Below are 21,439 nucleotides of genomic sequence, written 5' to 3'. Positions count from 1 at the left end.
GATGGAACAGTGGTATTTCACCCAGTAGATTGGGTTTGTTTTCTAATTCTTTGTGTATCTGAGTAATCTGAGGGAAATATGTCTCTCTAATATGGTCATACATTGGGCAGGAGGTTAGGAAGTGCAGCTCAGTTTCCACCTCATTTTGTGGGCAGTGAGCACATAGCCTGTCTTCTGAGATCCATGTCTGCCTACGGCGGCCTTTCTCAATAACAAGGCTATGCTCACTGAGTCTGTACATAGTCAAAGCTTTCCTTAATTTTGGGTCAGTCACAGTGGTCAGGTATTCTGCCGCTGTGTACTCTCTGTGTAGGGTCAGTCACAGTGGTCAGGTATTCTGCCGCTGTGTCTCTCTGTGTAGGGTCAGTCACAGTGGTCAGGTATTCTGCCGCTGTGTCTCTCTGTGTAGGGTCAGTCACAGTGGTCAGGTATTCTGCCGCTGTGTCTCTCTGTGTAGGGTCAGTCACAGTGGTCAGGTATTCTACCACTGTGTCCTCTCTGTTTAGGGTCAGTCACAGTGGTCAGGTATTCTGCCACTGTGTCTCTCTGTGTAGGGTCAGTCACAGTGGTCAGGTATTCTACCACTGTGTCCTCTCTGTTTAGGGTCAGTCACAGTGGTCAGGTATTCTGCCACTGTGTACTCTCTGTTTAGGGTCAGTCACAGTGGTCAGGTATTCTGCCGCTGTGTACTCTCTGTGTAGGGTCAGTCACAGTGGTCAGGTATTCTGCCACTGTGTCTCTCTGTTTAGGGTCAGTCACAGTGGTCAGGTATTCTGCCACTGTGTCTCTCTGTTTAGGGTCAGTCACAGTGGTCAGGTATTCTGCCACTGTGTCTCTCTGTTTAGGGTCAGTCACAGTGGTCAGGTATTCTGCCACTGTGTCTCTCTGTTTAGGGTCAGTCACACTGGTCAGGTATTCTGCCACTGTGTCTCTCTGTTTAGGGTCAGTCACAGTGGTCAGGTATTCTGCCACTGTGTCTCTCTGTTTAGGGTCAGTCACAGTGGTCAGGTATTCTGCCAATGTGTCTCTCTGTTTAGGGTCAGTCACAGTGGTCAGGTATTCTGCCACTGTGTCTCTCTGTTTAGGGTCAGTCACAGTGGTCAGGTATTCTGTCACTGTGTCTCTCTGTTTAGGGTCAGTCACAGTGGTCAGGTATTCTGCCACTGTGTCTCTCTGTTTAGGGTCAGTCACAGTGGTCAGGTATTCTGCCACTGTGTCTCTCTGTTTAGGGTCAGTCACAGTGGTCAGGTATTCTGCCACTGTGTCTCTCTGTTTTGGGTCAGTCACAGTGGTCAGGTATTCTGCCACTCTCTGTTTAGGGTCAGTCACAGTGGTCAGGTATTCTGCCACTCTCTGTTTAGGGTCAGTCACAGTGGTCAGGTATTCTGCCGCTGTGTACTCTCTGTTTAGGGTCAGTCACAGTGGTCAGGTATTCTGCCCCTATGTACTCTCTGTTTAGGGTCAGTCACAGTGGTCAGGTATTCTGCCACTGTGTCTCTCTGTTTAGGGTCAGTCACAGTGGTCAGGTATTCTGCCACTGTGTCTCTCTGTTTAGGGTCAGTCACAGTGGTCAGGTATTCTGCCGCTGTGTACTCTCTGTTTAGGGTCAGTCACAGTGGTCAGGTATTCTGCCGCTGTGTACTCTCTGTTTAGGGTCAGTCACAGTGGTCAGGTATTCTGCCACTGTGTCTCTCTGTTTAGGGTCAGTCACAGTGGTCAGGTATTCTGCCACTGTGTCTCTCTGTTTAGGGTCAGTCACAGTGGTCAGGTATTCTGCCACTGTGTCTCTCTGTTTAGGGTCAGTCACAGTGGTCAGGTATTCTGCCACTGTGTCTCTCTGTTTAGGGTCAGTCACAGTGGTCAGGTATTCTACCACTGTGTCTCTCTGTTTAGGGTCAGTCACAGTGGTCAGGTATTCTGCCACTGTGTCTCTCTGTGTAGGGTCAGTCACAGTGGTCAGGTATTCTGCCACTGTGTCCTCTCTGTTTAGGGTCAGTCACAGTGGTCAGGTATTCTGCCACTGTGTCTCTCTGTTTAGGGTCAGTCACAGTGGTCAGGTATTCTGCCACTGTGTCTCTCTGTTTAGGGTCAGTCACAGTGGTCAGGTATTCTGCCACTGTGTCTCTCTGTTTAGGGTCAGTCACAGTGGTCAGGTATTCTACCACTCTCTGTTTAGGGTCAGTCACAGTGGTCAGGTATTCTGCCACTGTGTCTCTCTGTTTAGGGTCAGTCACAGTGGTCAGGTATTCTGCCACTGTGTCTCTCTGTTTAGGGTCAGTCACAGTGGTCAGGTATTCTGCCGCTGTGTACTCTCTGTTTAGGGTCAGTCACAGTGGTCAGGTATTCTGCCACTGTGTCTCTCTGTTTAGGGTCAGTCACAGTGGTCAGGTATTCTGCCACTGTGTCTCTCTGTTTAGGGTCAGTCACAGTGGTCAGGTATTCTACCACTCTCTGTTTAGGGTCAGTCACAGTGGTCAGGTATTCTGCCACTGTGTCTCTCTGTTTAGGGTCAGTCACAGTGGTCAGGTATTCTGCCACTGTGTCTCTCTGTTTAGGGTCAGTCACAGTGGTCAGGTATTCTGCCACTGTGTCTCTCTGTTTAGGGTCAGTCACAGTGGTCAGGTATTCTGCCACTGTGTCTCTCTGTTTAGGGTCAGTCACAGTGGTCAGGTATTCTGCCACTGTGTCTCTCTGTTTAGGGTCAGTCACAGTGGTCAGGTATTCTACCACTCTCTGTTTAGGGTCAGTCACAGTGGTCAGGTATTCTGCCACTGTGTCTCTCTGTTTAGGGTCAGTCACAGTGGTCAGGTATTCTGCCACTGTGTCTCTCTGTTTAGGGTCAGTCACAGTGGTCAGGTATTCTGCCGCTGTGTACTCTCTGTTTAGGGTCAGTCACAGTGGTCAGGTATTCTGCCACTGTGTCTCTCTGTTTAGGGTCAGTCACAGTGGTCAGGTATTCTACCACTCTCTGTTTAGGGTCAGTCACAATGGTCAGGTATTCTGCCACTGTGTCTCTCTGTTTAGGGTCAGTCACAGTGGTCAGGTATTCTACCACTCTCTGTGTAGGGTCAGTCACAGTGGTCAGGTATTCTGCCACTGTGTCTCTCTGTTTAGGGTCAGTCACAGTGGTCAGGTATTCTGCCGCTGTGTCTCTCTGTGTAGGGTCAGTCACAGTGGTCAGGTATTCTGCCACTGTGTCTCTCTGTGTAGGGTCAGTCACAGTGGTCAGGTATTCTGCCACTGTGTACTCTCTGTTTAGGGTCAGTCACAGTGGTCAGGTATTCTGCCACTGTGTCTCTCTGTGTAGGGTCAGTCACAGTGGTCAGGTATTCTGCCACTGTGTCTCTCTGTGTAGGGTCAGTCACAGTGGTCAGGTATTCTGCCACTGTGTCTCTCTGTTTAGGGTCAGTCACAGTGGTCAGGTATTCTGCCACTGTGTCTCTCTGTGTAGGGTCAGTCACAGTGGTCAGGTATTCTGCCACTGTGTCTCTCTGTTTAGGGTCAGTCACAGTGGTCAGGTATTCTGCCACTGTGTCTCTCTGTGTAGGGTCAGTCACAGTGGTCAGGTATTCTGCCACTGTGTCTCTCTGTGTAGGGTCAGTCACAGTGGTCAGGTATTCTGCCACTGTGTCTCTCTGTTTAGGGTCAGTCACAGTGGTCAGGTATTCTGCCACTGTGTCTCTCTGTGTAGGGTCAGTCACAGTGGTCAGGTATTCTGCCACTGTGTCTCTCTGTTTAGGGTCAGTCACAGTGGTCAGGTATTCTGCCACTGTGTCTCTCTGTGTAGGGTCAGTCACAGTGGTCAGGTATTCTGCCACTGTGTCTCTCTGTTTAGGGTCAGTCACAGTGGTCAGGTATTCTGCCACTGTGTCTCTCTGTTTAGGGTCAGTCACAGTGGTCAGGTATTCTGCCACTGTGTCTCTCTGTTTAGGGTCAGTCACAGTGGTCAGGTATTCTGCCACTCTCTGTTTAGGGTCAGTCACAGTGGTCAGGTATTCTGCCACTCTCTGTTTAGGGTCAGTCACAGTGGTCAGGTATTCTGCCACTGTGTCTCTCTGTTTAGGGTCAGTCACAGTGGTCAGGTATTCTGCCACTCTCTGTGTAGGGTCAGTCACAGTGGTCAGGTATTCTGCCACTGTGTACTCTCTGTTTAGGGTCAGTCACAGTGGTCAGGTATTCTGCCACTGTGTCTCTCTGTTTAGGGTCAGTCACAGTGGTCAGGTATTCTGCCACTGTGTCTCTCTGTTTAGGGTCAGTCACAGTGGTCAGGTATTCTGCCACTCTCTGTTTAGGGTCAGTCACAGTGGTCAGGTATTCTGCCACTGTGTACTCTCTGTTTAGGGTCAGTCACAGTGGTCAGGTATTCTGTCACTGTGTCTCTCTGTTTAGGGTCAGTCACAGTGGTCAGGTATTCTGCCACTCTCTGTTTAGGGTCAGTCACAGTGGTCAGGTATTCTGCCACTGTGTCTCTCTGTTTAGGGTCAGTCACAGTGGTCAGGTATTCTGCCACTCTCTGTTTAGGGTCAGTCACAGTGGTCAGGTATTCTGCCACTGTGTCTCTCTGTTTAGGGTCAGTCACAGTGGTCAGGTATTCTGCCACTCTCTGTTTAGGGTCAGTCACAGTGGTCAGGTATTCTGTCACTGTGTCTCTCTGTTTAGGGTCAGTCACAGTGGTCAGGTATTCTGCCACTCTCTGTTTAGGGTCAGTCACAGTGGTCAGGTATTCTGCCACTCTCTGTTTAGGGTCAGTCACAGTGGTCAGGTATTCTGCCACTCTCTGTTTAGGGTCAGTCACAGTGGTCAGGTATTCTGCCAGGCTACTGTGTACTCTCTGTTTAGGGTCAGTCACAGTGGTCAGGTATTCTGCCACTCTCTGTTTAGGGTCAGTCACAGTGGTCAGGTATTCTGCCAGGCTACTGTGTACTCTCTGTTTAGGGTCAGTCACAGTCATTCTAGTTTGCTCTGTTTTCTTGTTATTTACTTGACACATTGGAAATAATTATCTTTTTGTTTTCATAGGGTTAGGGTTTGTTTTTGATTTGATTGGGTCTAATTGTGCTGCTGTCCTGGGGCTCTGTAGGGTATGTTTGTGTTTGTGAACTGAGCCCCAGGACCAGCTTGCTTAGGGGACTCTTCTCCAGGTTAATCTCTCTGTGGGGTGTGTTTGTGAACAGGGCCCCAAGACCAGCTTGCTTAGGGGACTCTTCTCCAGGTTCATCTCTCTGTGGGGTGTGTTTGTGAACAGGGCCCCAAGACCAGCTTGCTTAGGGGACTCTTCTCCAGGTTCACCTCTCTGTGGGGGTGTGTTTGTGAACAGAGCCCCAGGACCAGCTTGCTTAGGGGACTCTTCTCCAGGTTCATCTCTCTGTGGGGGTGTGTTTGTGAACAGAGCCCCAGGACCAGCTTGCTTAGGGGACTCTTCTCCAGGTTCATCTCTCTGTGGGGTGTGTTTGTGTTTTGTTGTTGTTTATTTAACCAAGTTAGTTAAGAACAAATTCTTATTTACAATGACGACCAAAAAGGCGAAAGGCCTCCTGAGGGAACGGGGGCCTGGGATTTAAAAAATTAAATAAAAGTAAAATATAAATATAGGACAACACACATCACAACAAGAGAGACAACACTACATAAAGAGAGACCTCAGACAACAACACACATCACAACAAGAGAGACAACACTACATAAAGAGAGACAACACTACATAAAGAGAGACCTCAGACAACAACACACATCACAACAAGAGAGACAACACTACATAAAGAGAGACCTAAAGACAACAACACACATCACAACAAGAGAGACAACACTACATAAAGAGAGACCTAAAGACAACAACACACATCACAACAAGAGAGACAACACTACATAGAGACCTAAAGACAACAACACACATCACAACAAGAGAGACAACACTACATAAAGAGAGACCTCAGACAACAACACACATCACAACAAGAGAGACAACACTACATAAAGAGAGACAACACTACATAAAGAGAGACCTCAGACAACAACACACATCACAACAAGAGAGACAACACTACATAAAGAGAGACCTAAAGACAACAACACACATCACAACAAGAGAGACAACACTACATAAAGAGAGACCTAAAGACAACAACACACATCACAACAAGAGAGACAACACTACATAAAGAGAGACCTCAGACAACAACACACATCACAACAAGAGAGACAACACTACATAAAGAGAGACAACACTACATAAAGAGAGACCTCAGACAACAACACACATCACAACAAGAGAGACAACACTACATAAAGAGAGACCTAAAGACAACAACACACATCACAACAAGAGAGACAACACTACATAAAGAGAGACCTAAAGACAACAACACACATCACAACAAGAGAGACAACACTACATAAAGAGAGACCTAAAGACAACAACACACATCACAACAAGAGAGACAACACTACATAAAGAGAGACAACACTACATAAAGAGAGACCTCAGACAACAACACACATCACAACAAGAGAGACAACACTACATAAAGAGAGACCTAAAGACAACACACATCACAACAAGAGAGACAACACTACATAAAGAGAGACAACACTACATAAAGAGAGACCTCAGACAACAACACACATCACAACAAGAGAGACAACACTACATAAAGAGAGACCCCAGACAACAACACACATCACAACAAGAGAGACAACACTACATAAAGAGAGACCTAAAGACAACAACACACATCACAACAAGAGAGACAACACTACATAAAGAGAGACCTAAAGACAACAACACACATCACAACAAGAGAGACAACACTACATAAAGAGAGACCTAAAGACAACAACACACATCACAACAAGAGAGACAACACTACATAAAAAGAGACCTCAGACAACAACACACATCGCAACAAGAGAGACAACACTACATAAAGAGACCTCAGACAAAAACACACATCACAACAAGAGAGACAACACTACATAAAGAGAGACCTAAAGACAACAACACACATCACAACAAGAGAGACAACACTACATAAAGAGAGACCTAAAGACAACAACACACATCACAACAAGAGAGACAACACTACATAAAGAGAGACCTAAAGACAACAACACACATCACAACAAGAGAGACAACACTACATAAAGAGAGACCTCAGACAACAACACACATCACAACAAGAGAGACAACACTACATAAAGAGAGACCTCAGACAACAACACACATCACAACAAGAGAGACAACACTACATAAAGAGAGACAACACTACATAAAGAGAGACCTCAGACAACAACACACATCACAAAAAGAGAGACAACACTACATAAAGAGAGACCTCAGACAACAACACACATCACAACAAGAGAGACAACACTACATAAAGAGAGACCTAAAGACAACAACACACATCACAACAAGAGAGACAACACTACATAAAGAGAGACCTCAGACAACAACACACATCACAACAAGAGAGACAACACTACATAAAGAGAGACAACACTACATAAAGAGAGACCTCAGACAACAACACACATCACAACAAGAGAGACAACACTACATAAAGAGAGACCTAAAGACAACAACACACATCACAACAAGAGAGACAACACTACATAAAGAGAGACAACACTACATAAAGAGAGACCTCAGACAACAACACACATCACAACAAGAGAGACAACACTACATAAAGAGAGACCTCAGACAACAACACACATCACAACAAGAGAGACAACACTACATAAAGAGAGACAACACTACATAAAGAGAGACCTCAGACAACAACACACATCACAACAAGAGAGACAACACTACATAAAGAGAGACCTCAGACAACAACACACATCACAACAAGAGAGACAACACTACATAAAGAGAGACCTAAAGACAACAACACACATCACAACAAGAGAGACAACACTACATAAAGAGAGACCTCAGACAACAACACACATCACAACAAGAGAGACAACACTACATAAAGAGAGACAACACTACATAAAGAGAGACCTCAGACAACAACACACATCACAACAAGAGAGACAACACTACATAAAGAGAGACCTAAAGACAACAACACACATCACAACAAGAGAGACAACACTACATAAAGAGAGACAACACTACATAAAGAGAGACCTCAGACAACAACACACATCACAACAAGAGAGACAACACTACATAAAGAGAGACCTAAAGACAACAACACACATCACAACAAGAGAGACAACACTACATAAAGAGAGACCTCAGACAACAACACACATCACAACAAGAGAGACAACACTACATAAAGAGAGACCTCAGACAACAACACACATCACAACAAGAGAGACAACACTACATAAAGAGAGACAACACTACATAAAGAGAGACCTCAGACAACAACACACATCACAACAAGAGAGACAACACTACATAAAGAGAGACCTAAAGACAACAACACACATCACAACAAGAGAGACAACACTACATAAAGAGAGACCTCAGACAACAACACACATCACAACAAGAGAGACAACACTACATAAAGAGAGACCTCAGACAACAACACACATCACAACAAGAGAGACAACACTACATAAAGAGAGACAACACTACATAAAGAGAGACCTCAGACAACAACACACATCACAACAAGAGAGACAACACTACATAAAGAGAGACCTCAGACAACAACACACATCACAACAAGAGAGACAACACTACATAAAGAGAGACCTAAAGACAACAACACACATCACAACAAGAGAGACAACACTACATAAAGAGAGACCTCAGACAACAACACACATCACAACAAGAGAGACAACACTACATAAAGAGAGACAACACTACATAAGAGAGACCTCAGACAACAACACACATCACAACAAGAGAGACAACACTACATAAAGAGAGACCTAAAGACAACAACACACATCACAACAAGAGAGACAACACTACATAAAGAGAGACAACACTACATAAAGAGAGACCTCAGACAACAACACACATCACAACAAGAGAGACAACACTACATAAAGAGAGACCTCAGACAACAACACACATCACAACAAGAGAGACAACACTACATAAAGAGAGACAACACTACATAAAGAGAGACCTCAGACAACAACACACATCACAACAAGAGAGACAACACTACATAAAGAGAGACCTCAGACAACAACACACATCACAACAAGAGAGACAACACTACATAAAGAGAGACCTAAAGACAACAACACACATCACAACAAGAGAGACAACACTACATAAAGAGAGACCTCAGACAACAACACACATCACAACAAGAGAGACAACACTACATAAAGAGAGACAACACTACATAAAGAGAGACCTCAGACAACAACACACATCACAACAAGAGAGACAACACTACATAAAGAGAGACCTAAAGACAACAACACACATCACAACAAGAGAGACAACACTACATAAAGAGAGACCTAAAGACAACAACACAGATCACAACAAGATAGACAACACTACATAAAGAGAGACATAAAGACAACAACACACATCACAACAAGAGAGACAACACTACATAAAGAGAGACAACACTACATAAAGAGAGACCTCAGACAACAACACACATCACAACAAGAGAGACAACACTACATAAAGAGAGACCTAAAGACAACAACACACATCACAACAAGAGAGACAACACTACATAAAGAGAGACAACACTACATAAAGAGAGACCTCAGACAACAACACACATCACAACAAGAGAGACAACACTACATAAAGAGACCTCAGACAACAACACACATCACAACAAGAGAGACAACACTACATAAAGAGAGACCTAAAGACAACAACACACATCACAACAAGAGAGACAACACTACATAAAGAGAGACCTAAAGACAACAACACACATCACAACAAGAGAGACAACACTACATAAAGAGAGACCTAAAGACAACAACACACATCACAACAAGAGAGACAACACTACATAAAGAGAGACCTCAGACAACAACACACATCACAACAAGAGAGACAACACTACATAAGAGAGACCTCAGACAACAACACACATCACAACAAGAGAGACAACACTACATAAAGAGAGACAACACTACATAAAGAGAGACCTCAGACAACAACACACATCACAACAAGAGAGACAACACTACATAAAGAGAGACCTCAGACAACAACACACATCACAACAAGAGAGACAACACTACATAAAGAGAGACCTAAAGACAACAACACACATCACAACAAGAGAGACAACACTACATAAAGAGAGACCTCAGACAACAACACACATCACAACAAGAGAGACAACACTACATAAAGAGAGACAACACTACATAAAGAGAGACCTCAGACAACAACACACATCACAACAAGAGAGACAACACTACATAAAGAGAGACCTAAAGACAACAACACACATCACAACAAGAGAGACAACACTACATAAAGAGAAACAACACTACATAAAGAGAGACCTCAGACAACAACACACATCACAACAAGAGAGACAACACTACATAAAGAGAGACCTCAGACAACAACACACATCACAACAAGAGAGACAACACTACATAAAGAGAGACAACACTACATAAAGAGAGACCTCAGACAACAACACACATCACAACAAGAGAGACAACACTACATAAAGAGAGACCTCAGACAACAACACACATCACAACAAGAGAGACAACACTACATAAAGAGAGACCTAAAGACAACAACACACATCACAACAAGAGAGACAACACTACATAAAGAGAGACCTCAGACAACAACACACATCACAACAAGAGAGACAACACTACATAAAGAGAGACAACACTACATAAAGAGAGACCTCAGACAACAACACACATCACAACAAGAGAGACAACACTACATAAAGAGAGACCTAAAGACAACAACACACATCACAACAAGAGAGACAACACTACATAAAGAGAGACAACACTACATAAAGAGAGACCTCAGACAACAACACACATCACAACAAGAGAGACAACACTACATAAAGAGAGACCTCAGACAACAACACACATCACAACAAGAGAGACAACACTACATAAAGAGAGACCTAAAGACAACAACACACATCACAACAAGAGAGACAACACTACATAAAGAGAGACCTAAAGACAACAACACACATCACAACAAGAGAGACAACACTACATAAAGAGAGACCTAAAGACAACAACACACATCACAACAAGAGAGACAACACTACATAAAAAGAGACCTCAGACAACAACACACATCGCAACAAGAGAGACAACACTACATAAAGAGACCTCAGACAAAAACACACATCACAACAAGAGAGACAACACTACATAAAGAGAGACCTAAAGACAACAACACACATCACAACAAGAGAGACAACACTACATAAAGAGAGACCTAAAGACAACAACACACATCACAACAAGAGAGACAACACTACATAAAGAGAGACCTAAAGACAACAACACACATCACAACAAGAGAGACAACACTACATAAAGAGACCTCAGACAACAACACACATCACAACAAGAGAGACAACACTACATAAAGAGAGACCTAAAGACAACAACACACATCACAACAAGAGAGACAACACTACATAAAGAGAGACCTAAAGACAACAACACACATCACAACAAGAGAGACAACACTACATAGAGACCTCAGACAACAACACACATCACAACAAGAGAGACAACACTACATAAAGAGAGACCTAAAGACAACAACACACATCACAACAAGAGAGACAACGCTACATAAAGAGAGACCTAAAGACAACAACACACATCACAACAAGAGAGACAACACTACATAAAGAGAGACCTAAGACAACAACATAGCAAGGCAGCAACACATGACAACACAGCATGGTAGCAACACAACATGACAACAACATGGTAGCAACACAACATGACAACACAGCATGGTAGCATCACAACATAACAACAACATGGTAGCAACACAACATAACAACAACATGGTAGCAACACAACATGACAACACAACATGGTAGCACCACAACATGACAACACAGCATGTTAGCAACACAACATAACAACACAGCATGGTAGCATCACAACATAACAACAACATGGTAGCATCACAACATAAAAACAACATGGTAGCATCACAACATAACAACAACATGGTAGCAACATAACATGGTAGTAACACAACATAACAACAACATGGTAGCAACACAGCATGGTAGCAACACAACATAACAACAACATGGTAGCAACACAACATAACAACAACATGGTAGCAACACAACAGCATGGTAGCAACACAACATGACAACAACATGGTAGCAACACAACATAACAATAACATGGCAGCAACACAACATAACAACAACATGGTAGCAACACAACATGACAACAACATGGCAGCAACACAACATGGTAGCAACACAACATGGTAGCAACACAACATGACAACAACATGGTAGCAACACAACATTTCAACAACATGGTAGCAACACAACATGACAACACAGCATGGTAGCATCACAACATAACAACAACATGGTAGCAACACAACATAACAACAACATGGTAGCAACACAACAGCATGGTAGCAACACAACATGACAACAACATGGTAGCAACACAACATAACAACAACATGGTAGCAACACAACACGACAACAACATGGTAGCAACACAACATAACAACAACATGGTAGCAACACAACATGACAACAACATGGTAGCAGCACAACATGGTAGCAACACAACATGACAACAACATGGTAGCAACACAACATGACAACACAGCATGGTAGCAACACAACATAACAACAACATGGTAGCAACACAACACAACAACAACATGGCAGCAGCACAACATAACAACAACATGGTAGCAACACAACATGGTAGCAACACAACATGACAACAACATGGTAGCAACACAACATGACAACAACATGGTAGCAACACAACAAGACAACATGGTAGCACCACAACATGACAACACAGCATGGTAGCAATACAACATGACAACATGGTAGCAACACAACATGGTAGCAACACAACAAGGTAGCAACACAACATGGTAGGAACACAACATGACAACAACATGGTAGCATCACAACATGACAACACATCATGGTAGCAACACAAAATGGTAGCAACACAACATGACAACAACATGGTAGCAACACAACATGACAACACAGCATGGTAGCAACACAACATGACAACACAGCATGGTAGCAACACAACATGACAACAACATGGTAGCAACACAACATAACAACAGCATGGTAGCAACACAACATGACAACACAGCATGGTAGCAACACAACATGGCAGCAACACAACATGACAACACAGCAGGGTAGCAACACAACATGACAACAACATGGTAGCACCACAACATGACAACAAAATGGTAGCACCACAACATGGTAGCATCACAACATGGCAGCAACACAACATGACAACACAGCATGGTAGCAACACAACATGGTAGCAACACATCATGGTAACAACACAAAACATGGTACAAACATTATCGGGCCCAGACAACAGCACAGAGGGCAAGAAGGTAGAGACAACGATACATCATACAAAGCAGCCACAACTGTCAGTAAGAGTGTCCATGATTGAGTCTTTGAATGAAGAGATGGAGATAAAACTGTCCAGTTTGAGTGTTTGTTGCAGCTCGTTCCAGTCGCTAGCTGCAGCAAACTGAAAAGAGGAGCGACCCAGAGATGTGTGTGCTTTGGGGACCTTTAACAGAATGTGACTGGCAGAACGACTGTTGTATGTGGAGGATGAGGGCTGCAGTAGGTATCTCAGATAGGGGGGGGGGGGGGGGTGAGGCCTAAGAGGGTTGTGGAGGATGAGGGCTGCAGTAGGTATCTCAAATAGGGGGGAGTGAGGCCTAAGAGGGTTGTGGAGGATGAGGGCTGCAGTAGGTATCTCAGATAGGGGGGAGTGAGGCCTAAGAGGGTTGTGGAGGATGAGGGCTGCAGTAGGTATCTCAGATAGGGGGGGGGGGTGAGGCCTAAGAGGGTTGTGGAGGATGAGGGCTGCAGTAGGTATCTCAGATAGGGGGGAGTGAGGCCTAAGAGGGTTGTGGAGGATGAGGGCTGCAGTAGGTATCTCAGATAGGGGGGGTGAGGCCTAAGAGGGTTGTGGAGGATGAGGGCTGCAGTAGGTATCTCAGATAGGGGGGGGGGGCTAAGAGGGTTGTGGAGGATGAGGGCTGCAGTAGATATCTCAGATAGGGGGGAGTGAGGCCTAAGAGGGTTGTGGAGGATGATGAGGGCTGCAGTAGGTATCTCAGATAGGGGGGGAGTGAGGCCTAAGAGGGTTTTATAAATAAGCATCAACCAGTGGGACTTGCAACGGGTCTACAGAGATGACCAGTTTACAGAGGAGGGTTCCTGTTTAAACCAGGTCTCTCTTACTCAACTGTGTTCCTGTTTAAATCAGGTCTCCCTTACTCAACTGTGTTCCTGTTTAAACCAGGTCTCCCTTACTCAACTGTGTTCCTGTTTAAACCAGGCCTTTCTCACTCTCTGTGTTCCTGTTTAAACCAGGCCTCTCTGTGTGTCTCGGTTTGAACCAGGCCTTTCTCACTCTCTGTGTTCCTGTTTAAACCAGGCCTCTCTGTGTTCCTGTTTAAACCAGGCCTCTCTCTCTCTCTGTGTCCCTGTTTAAACCAGGCCTCTCTGTGTGTCCCTGTTTGAACCAGGCCTCTCTGTGTGTCCCTGTTTAAATCAGGCCTCTCTCTGTGTCCCTGTTTAAACCAGGCCTCTCTGTGTGTCCCTGTTTGAACCAGGCCTCTCTGTGTGTCCCTGTTTAAATCAGGCCTCTCTCTGTGTCCCTGTTTAAACCAGGCCTCTCTCTGTGTCCCTGTTTAAACCAGGCCTCTCTCTGTGTCCCTGTTTAAACCAGGCCTCTCTGTGTGTCCCTGTTTGAACCAGGCCTCTCTGTGTGTCCCTGTTTGAACCAGGCCTCTCTCTGTGTCCCTGTTTAAACCAGGCCTCTCTCTGTGTCCCTGTTTAAACCAGGCCTCTCTCTGTGTCCCTGTTTAAACCAGGCCTCTCTCTGTGTCCCTGTTTAAACCAGGCCTCTCTCTGTGTCCCTGTTTAAACCAGGCCTCTCTGTGTGTCCCTGTTTGAACCAGGCCTCTCTGTGTGTCCCTGTTTGAACCAGGCCTCTCTCTGTGTCCCTGTTTAAACCAGGCCTCTCTCTGTGTCCCTGTTTAAACCAGGCCTCTCTCTGTGTCCCTGTTTAAACCAGGCCTCTCTCTGTGTCCCTGTTTAAACCAGGCCTCTCTGTGTGTCCCTGTTTAAACCAGGCCTCTCTGTGTGTCCCTGTTTAAACCAGGCCTCTCTCTGTGTCCCTGTTTAAACCAGGCCTCTCTCTGTGTCCCTGTTTAAACCAGGCCTCTCTCTGTGTCCCTGTTTAAACCAGGCCTCTCTCTGTGTCCCTGTTTAAACCAGGCCTCTCTCTGTGTCCCTGTTTAAATCAGGCCTCTCTCTGTGTCCCTGTTTAAATCAGGCCTCTCTCTGTGTCCCTGTTTAAACCAGGCCTCTCTCTGTGTCCCTGTTTAAACCAGGCCTCTCTCTGTGTCCCTGTTTAAACCAGGCCTCTCTCTGTGTCCCTGTTTAAACCAGGCCTCTCTATCTGATCTCATACATAAAAAACACTACTGGAAGTGTTTTCAGTGATATCTAATGATTCAGGGGTTGTTCAACTGTTAGGCTTTTTTTTTTTGTGGTTTGAAGTTTCCGTTCAGAAAGTCCTGGTGATCTTGATGCTTTGCCCTATACCCTAAACCCTCTTTAGGGTATAGGGTGTTCCCTAACCCTGTACCCTAAATCTGTCCTCTGTACCCTAACCCTACATCCTAAACCCTAAGCTTGTTCCCTGTGTGTTCTGCAGCCCAGCTGTATCCTAACCCTGTCTCCTGTCTGTCTGCTGCACAGCTGTATCCTAACCCTGTCTCCTGTCTGTCTGCTGCACAGCTGTATCCTAACCCTGTCTGTCTGCTGCCCAGCTGTATCCTAACCCTGTCTGTCTGCTACCCAGCTGTATCCTAACCCTGTCTGTCTGCTACCCCAGCTGTATCCTAACCCTGTCTGTCTGCTACCCAGCTGTATCCTAACCCAGTCTCCTGTCTGTCTGCTGCACAGCTGTATCCTAACCCTGTCTGTCTGCTGCCCAGCTGTATCCTAACCCTGTCTCCTGTCTGTCTGCTGCACAGCTGTATCCTAACCCTTTCTGTCTGCTGCCCAGCTGTATCCTAACCCTGTCTGTCTGCTACCCAGCTGTATCCTAAACCTGTCTGTCTGCTACCCAGCTGTATCCTAACCCTGTCTGTCTGCTGCCCAGCTGTATCCTAACCCTGTCTGTCTGCTGCCCAGCTGTATCCTAACCCTGTCTCCTGTCTATCTGCAACCCAGCTCTATCCTAACCCTGTCTGTCTGTTACCCAGCTGTATCCTAACCCTGTCTCCTGTCTGTCTGCTTCCCAGCTGTATCCTAACCCTGTCTGTCTGTTACCCAGCTGTATCCTAACCCTGTCTCCTGTCTGTCTGCTACCCAGCTGTATCCTAACCCTGTCTCCTGTCTGTCTGCTACCCAGCTGTATCCTAACCCTGTCTGTCTGCTACACAGCTGTATCCTAACCCTGTCTGTCTGCTACCCAGCTGTATCCTAACCCTGTCTGTCTGCTACCCAGCTGTATCCTAACCCTGTCTCCTGTCTGTCTGCTACCCAGCTGTATCCTAACCCTGTCTCCTGTCTGTCTGCTACCCAGCTGTATCCTAACCCTGTCTGTCTGCTACTCAGCTGTATCCTAACCCTGTCTGTCTGCTGCCCAGCTGTATCCTAACCCTGTCTCCTGTCTGTCTGCTACCCAGCTGTATCCTAACCCTGTCTCCTGTCTGTCTGCTACCCCGCTGTATCCTAACCCTGTCTCCTGTCTGTCTGCTACCCAGCTGTATCCTAACCCTGTCTGTCTGCTACCCAGCTGTGCCAGTGCTTCCAGTGATGGGAGGGATGATACCCCCTATACCCACAATGCCAAGCCCTTCCCACCATCAGTACCACCAGCTTCCTGCCTCGCCCTCTGCTGGCCGCCACCCCTATCACACCCAACCTACCTCTCCTGCCTCACCCCCTGCTGCCTACCCCCCCTACCACACCCAGCCTACCTCTCCTGCCTCGCCCCCTGCTGCCCGCCACCCCTACCACACCCAGCCTCCTGCTCGGGCTCCTTCAGCTCCCCCAACCACTACTGCTACACCCCCTGCTGCCCCTCCCCTTGCCATGCCCCCCCTCCATGGGATGCCACTCATGCCTTCCATGCCAGGCCTACCTCTGATGCCAGGTGTGATGCCAGGTATGGTGTGTTAGTGTGTTTATCATGCAGTGTTACTGTACCCTGCCCTATACCCTGTACCCTGCCCTGTACCCTATCCTGTACCCTATCCTGTACCCTGCCCTGTACCCTGCCCTGTGCCCTATCCTGTACCCTGCCCTGTACCCTGCCCTGCACCCTGCCCTGCCCTGCCCTGTACCCTGTCCTGCCCCGCACCCTGACCTGTACCCTGCTCTGTACCCTGCCCTGCCCTGTACCCTACCCTGTACCCTACCGAGTCAGACACTAACCCTGTGCCCTACCGAGTTAGACAATAACCCTGTACCCTACCCTGTACTCTACCAAGTCAGAAACTAAACCTGTACCCTTCCCCTTCCCCTACCAAGTCAGACACTAACCCTGTACCCTACTGAGTCAGACACTAACCCTGTACCCTATTGAGTCAGACAATAACCCTGTACCCTACCAAGTCTGTCACTAACCCTGTACCCTACTGAGTCAGACACTAACCCTGTACCCTACTGAGTCAGACAATAACCCTGTACCCTACCAAGTCAGTCACTAACCCTGTACCCTACTGAGTCAGACACTAACCCTGTACCCTACCGAGTTAGACAAAAACCCTGTACTCTACTGAGTCAGACAAAAACCCTGTACTCTACTGAGTCAGACACTAACCCTGTACCCTACTGAGTCAGTCACTAACCCTGTACCCTACCAAGTCAGACACTAACCCTGTACCCTACCAAGTCAGACACTAACCCTGTACCCTACCCTGTACCCTACCGAGTCAGACACTAAACCTGTACCCTACCCTGTACTCTACTGAGTCAGACACTAAACCTGTACCCTACCCTGTACCCTACCAGGTCAGATACTAACCCTGTTCCCTATCAAGTCAGACACAAACCCTGTACCCTACCAAGTCAGACACTAACCCTGTACCCTACCAAGTCAGACACTAACCCTGTACCCTACCAAGTCAGGCACTAACCCTGTACCCTACCAAGTCAGACACAAACCCTGTACCCTACCCTGTACCCTACCAAGTCAGGCACTAACCCTGTACCCTACCAAGTCAGACACTAACCCTGTACCCTACCCTGTACCCTACCAAGTCAGACACTAACTCTGTACCCTACTGAGTCAGACACTAACCCTCAACCCTACCAAGTCAGACACTAACCCTGTACCCTACCAAGTCAGACACTAACCCTGTACTCTACCCTGTACCCTACCGAGTCAGACACTAACCCTGTACCCTACCCTGTACCCTACCGAGTCAGACACTAACCCTGTACCCTACCGAGTCAGACACTAACCCTTTACCCTACCGAGTCAGACACTAACCCTGTACCCTACCGAGTCAGACTCTAACCCTTTACCCTACCGAGTCAGACACTAACCCTGTACCCTACCCTGTACCCTACCAAGTCAGACACTAACCCTGTACCCTACCATGTGTGTGTTCATCTTTTTGTATCTCAAGAGGAGGACGGTTGTTTCTAGTTGTGTTGAAACTGTCCGTCTGTGTGTTTCTCCAGGTTCTCCAGAACAGACAGGGATGGCTCAGCAGCAACAGACCATCATCAACCAGCAAGCCATCATACTGGTTTGTCTCATTATACTATACTGGACAAAAATATGTAAAGTGTTGGTCCCATGTTTCATGAGCTGAAACAAAAGATCCCAGAAATGTTCCATACGCACAAAAAGCTTCTTTCTCCCAAATTTTGTCCCCAAATTTGTTTACATCCCTTTTAGTGAGCATTTCTCCTTTGCCAAGATAATCCATCCACCTGACAGGTGTGTCATATCAAAAAGCTGATTAAAACAGCATGAACATTACTCAGATGCACCTTGTGCTGGGAACAATAAAAGGCCACTCTAAAATGTGCAGTTTTGTCACTCAACACAATGCCACAGATGTCTCAAGTTTTGAAGGACGGTGCAATTGGCATGCTGATTGCAGGAATGTGCAACAGAGGTGTTTCCCAAAATGTGAATGTTCTTTTCTCTACCATAAGCCGCCTCCAACGACATTTCAGAGAATTAGTCAGTACGTCCAATCGCCCTCACAGCCGCAGACCTAACTGTAACCACGCCAGCCCACGACCTCCATATCCGACTTCTTCACCTGCGGGATTGTCTGAGGAGGGGGAGAGGGGGACGGTGCTGAGGAGTATTTCTGTCTGTGATAAAGCCCGTTTTCTGGGGAAAAACTCATTCTGATTGGCAGGACCTGGCTCCCAAGTGGGTGGGCCTATGCCCTCCCAGGTTTACCCATGGCTGTGCCCCTGCCCAAATCCATAGATTAGGGCCTAATGGATGTCTTTCAATTGACTGATTTCCTTCTATGAACTGTAACTCAGTAAAATCTTTGAAATTGTTGCATTTTATTTGAGTTCAGTATAAAAACTATCAATTCAAAATCAAATCAAATTTTATTTGTCACATGCGCCGAATACAACAATTGTAGGCTCTTACAGTGAAAGTATATTTCTAAAATAAACTGAATTAAAAAATGTAAATTAAATTTAAAAAAAGATTTTTTTTTTTAAGTAAGAAAATAACAAATATTGAATAATACAAAATATATATATTTTAAAAAATAAATAATAATTAAGGAGCAATAATAAAATAACAGTAGCGAGGCTATATAAAGGGGGTACAGTCAATGTGCGGGGGCACCGGTTAGTCGAGGTAACAAGGTAAAGTGACATTGCATGGAGAATAAACAGCAGCCGAATGCATTGTCCCTCCGAAGATAGGGCCTGCCTCTGACACCGCCTGGTATAGAGGTCCTGGATGGCAGGAAGCTTGGCCCCAGGGATGTACTGGGCCGTACGCACTACCCTCTGTAGTGCCTACAGCAGTTGCTATACCAGGTGGTGATGCAACCCGTCAGGATGCTCTCGATGGTGCAGCTGTAGAACTTTTTGACGATCTGAGGACCAAATCTTTTCAGTCTCCTGAGGGGAATAGGCTTTGTCGTGTCCTTTCACCACTGTCTTGATGTGCTTGGAACATGTTAGTTTTTTGGACACCAAGGAACTTGAAGCTCTCCATCTGCTCCACTACATACAGCCCCGTCGATGAGAATGGGGACGTGCTCAGTCCTCCTTTTCCTGTAGTCCACAATCATCTCCTTTGTCTTGATCATGTCGAGGGAGAGGTTTCTATCCTGGCACCACACGGTAAGGTCTCTGACCTCCTCCCTGTAGGCTGTCTCATCGTTGTCGGTGATCAGACCTACCACTGTTGTGTCATCGGCAAACTTAATGATGGTGTTGGAGTCGTGCCTGGCCATGCAGTCATGGGTGAACAGGGAGTACAGGAGGGGACTGAGCATGCACCACTGAGGGACTCCTGTGTTGAGGATCAGTGTGGCTAATGTATTGTTACCTACCCTTACCACTTGGAGCAGCCCGTCAGGAAGTCCAGGATCCAGTTGCAGAGGGAGGTGTTTAGTCCCAGGGTCTTTAGCTTAGTGATGAGCTTTGAGACACTATGGTGTTGAACGCTGAGCTGTAGTCAATGAACAGCATTCACACATAGGTGTTCCTTTTGTCCAGGTGGGAAAGGGCAGTGTGGAGTGCAAAAGAGATTGCATCATCTGTGGATCTGTTGGGGTGGTATGCAAATTGGAGTGGGTCTAGGATTTCTGGGATAATGGTGTTGATGTGAGCCATGACCAGCCTTTCTGTGCACTTCATGGCTACAGACATGAGTGCTATGGGTCGTTAGTCATTTAGGCAGGTTACCTTGGTGTTCTTGGGCACACGGACTATGGTGGTCTGTTTAAAACATGTTGTTGTTACAGACTCGGTCAGGGACAGGTTGAAAATGTCAGTGAAGACATTGGTCAGTGTATGCTCGGAGTACACGTTCTGGTAATCCGTCTGGCCCTGCGGCCTTGTGAATGTTGACCTGTTTCACGGTCTCACTCACATCTGCTACGGAGAGCGTGAGATCACATAGTCATCCAGAACAGCTGATGCTCTCATGCATGCTTCAGTGTTGATTGCCTCGAAGCGAGCATAGAAGTTATTTCACTCGTTTGGTAGGCTCGTGTCACTGGGCA

At 46.1% G+C, this 21,439-nt stretch overlaps 1 protein-coding gene across 1 annotated transcript in view; it reads left to right on the top strand.

The window, feature by feature from the left end:
• Positions 1 to 21,439, top strand: part of LOC109886807 (unconventional myosin-XV-like) — a 202,711-nt gene that overhangs the window by 127,556 nt on the left and 53,716 nt on the right. Inside the window, exon 36 of the mRNA XM_031813775.1 lies at positions 18,900 to 18,967. Coding sequence (XP_031669635.1) covers positions 18,900 to 18,967 — 68 coding nt within the window. The remainder of the gene's footprint in view (positions 1 to 18,899; positions 18,968 to 21,439) is intronic.

This window comes from Oncorhynchus kisutch, unplaced genomic scaffold, assembly GCF_002021735.2.
Source record: "Oncorhynchus kisutch isolate 150728-3 unplaced genomic scaffold, Okis_V2 Okis06b-Okis10b_hom, whole genome shotgun sequence".
Taxonomy (NCBI): domain Eukaryota; kingdom Metazoa; phylum Chordata; class Actinopteri; order Salmoniformes; family Salmonidae; genus Oncorhynchus; species Oncorhynchus kisutch.
Note: the sequence above shows the minus strand (reverse complement) of the source record. Positions and strands in the feature narration are given on the sequence as shown.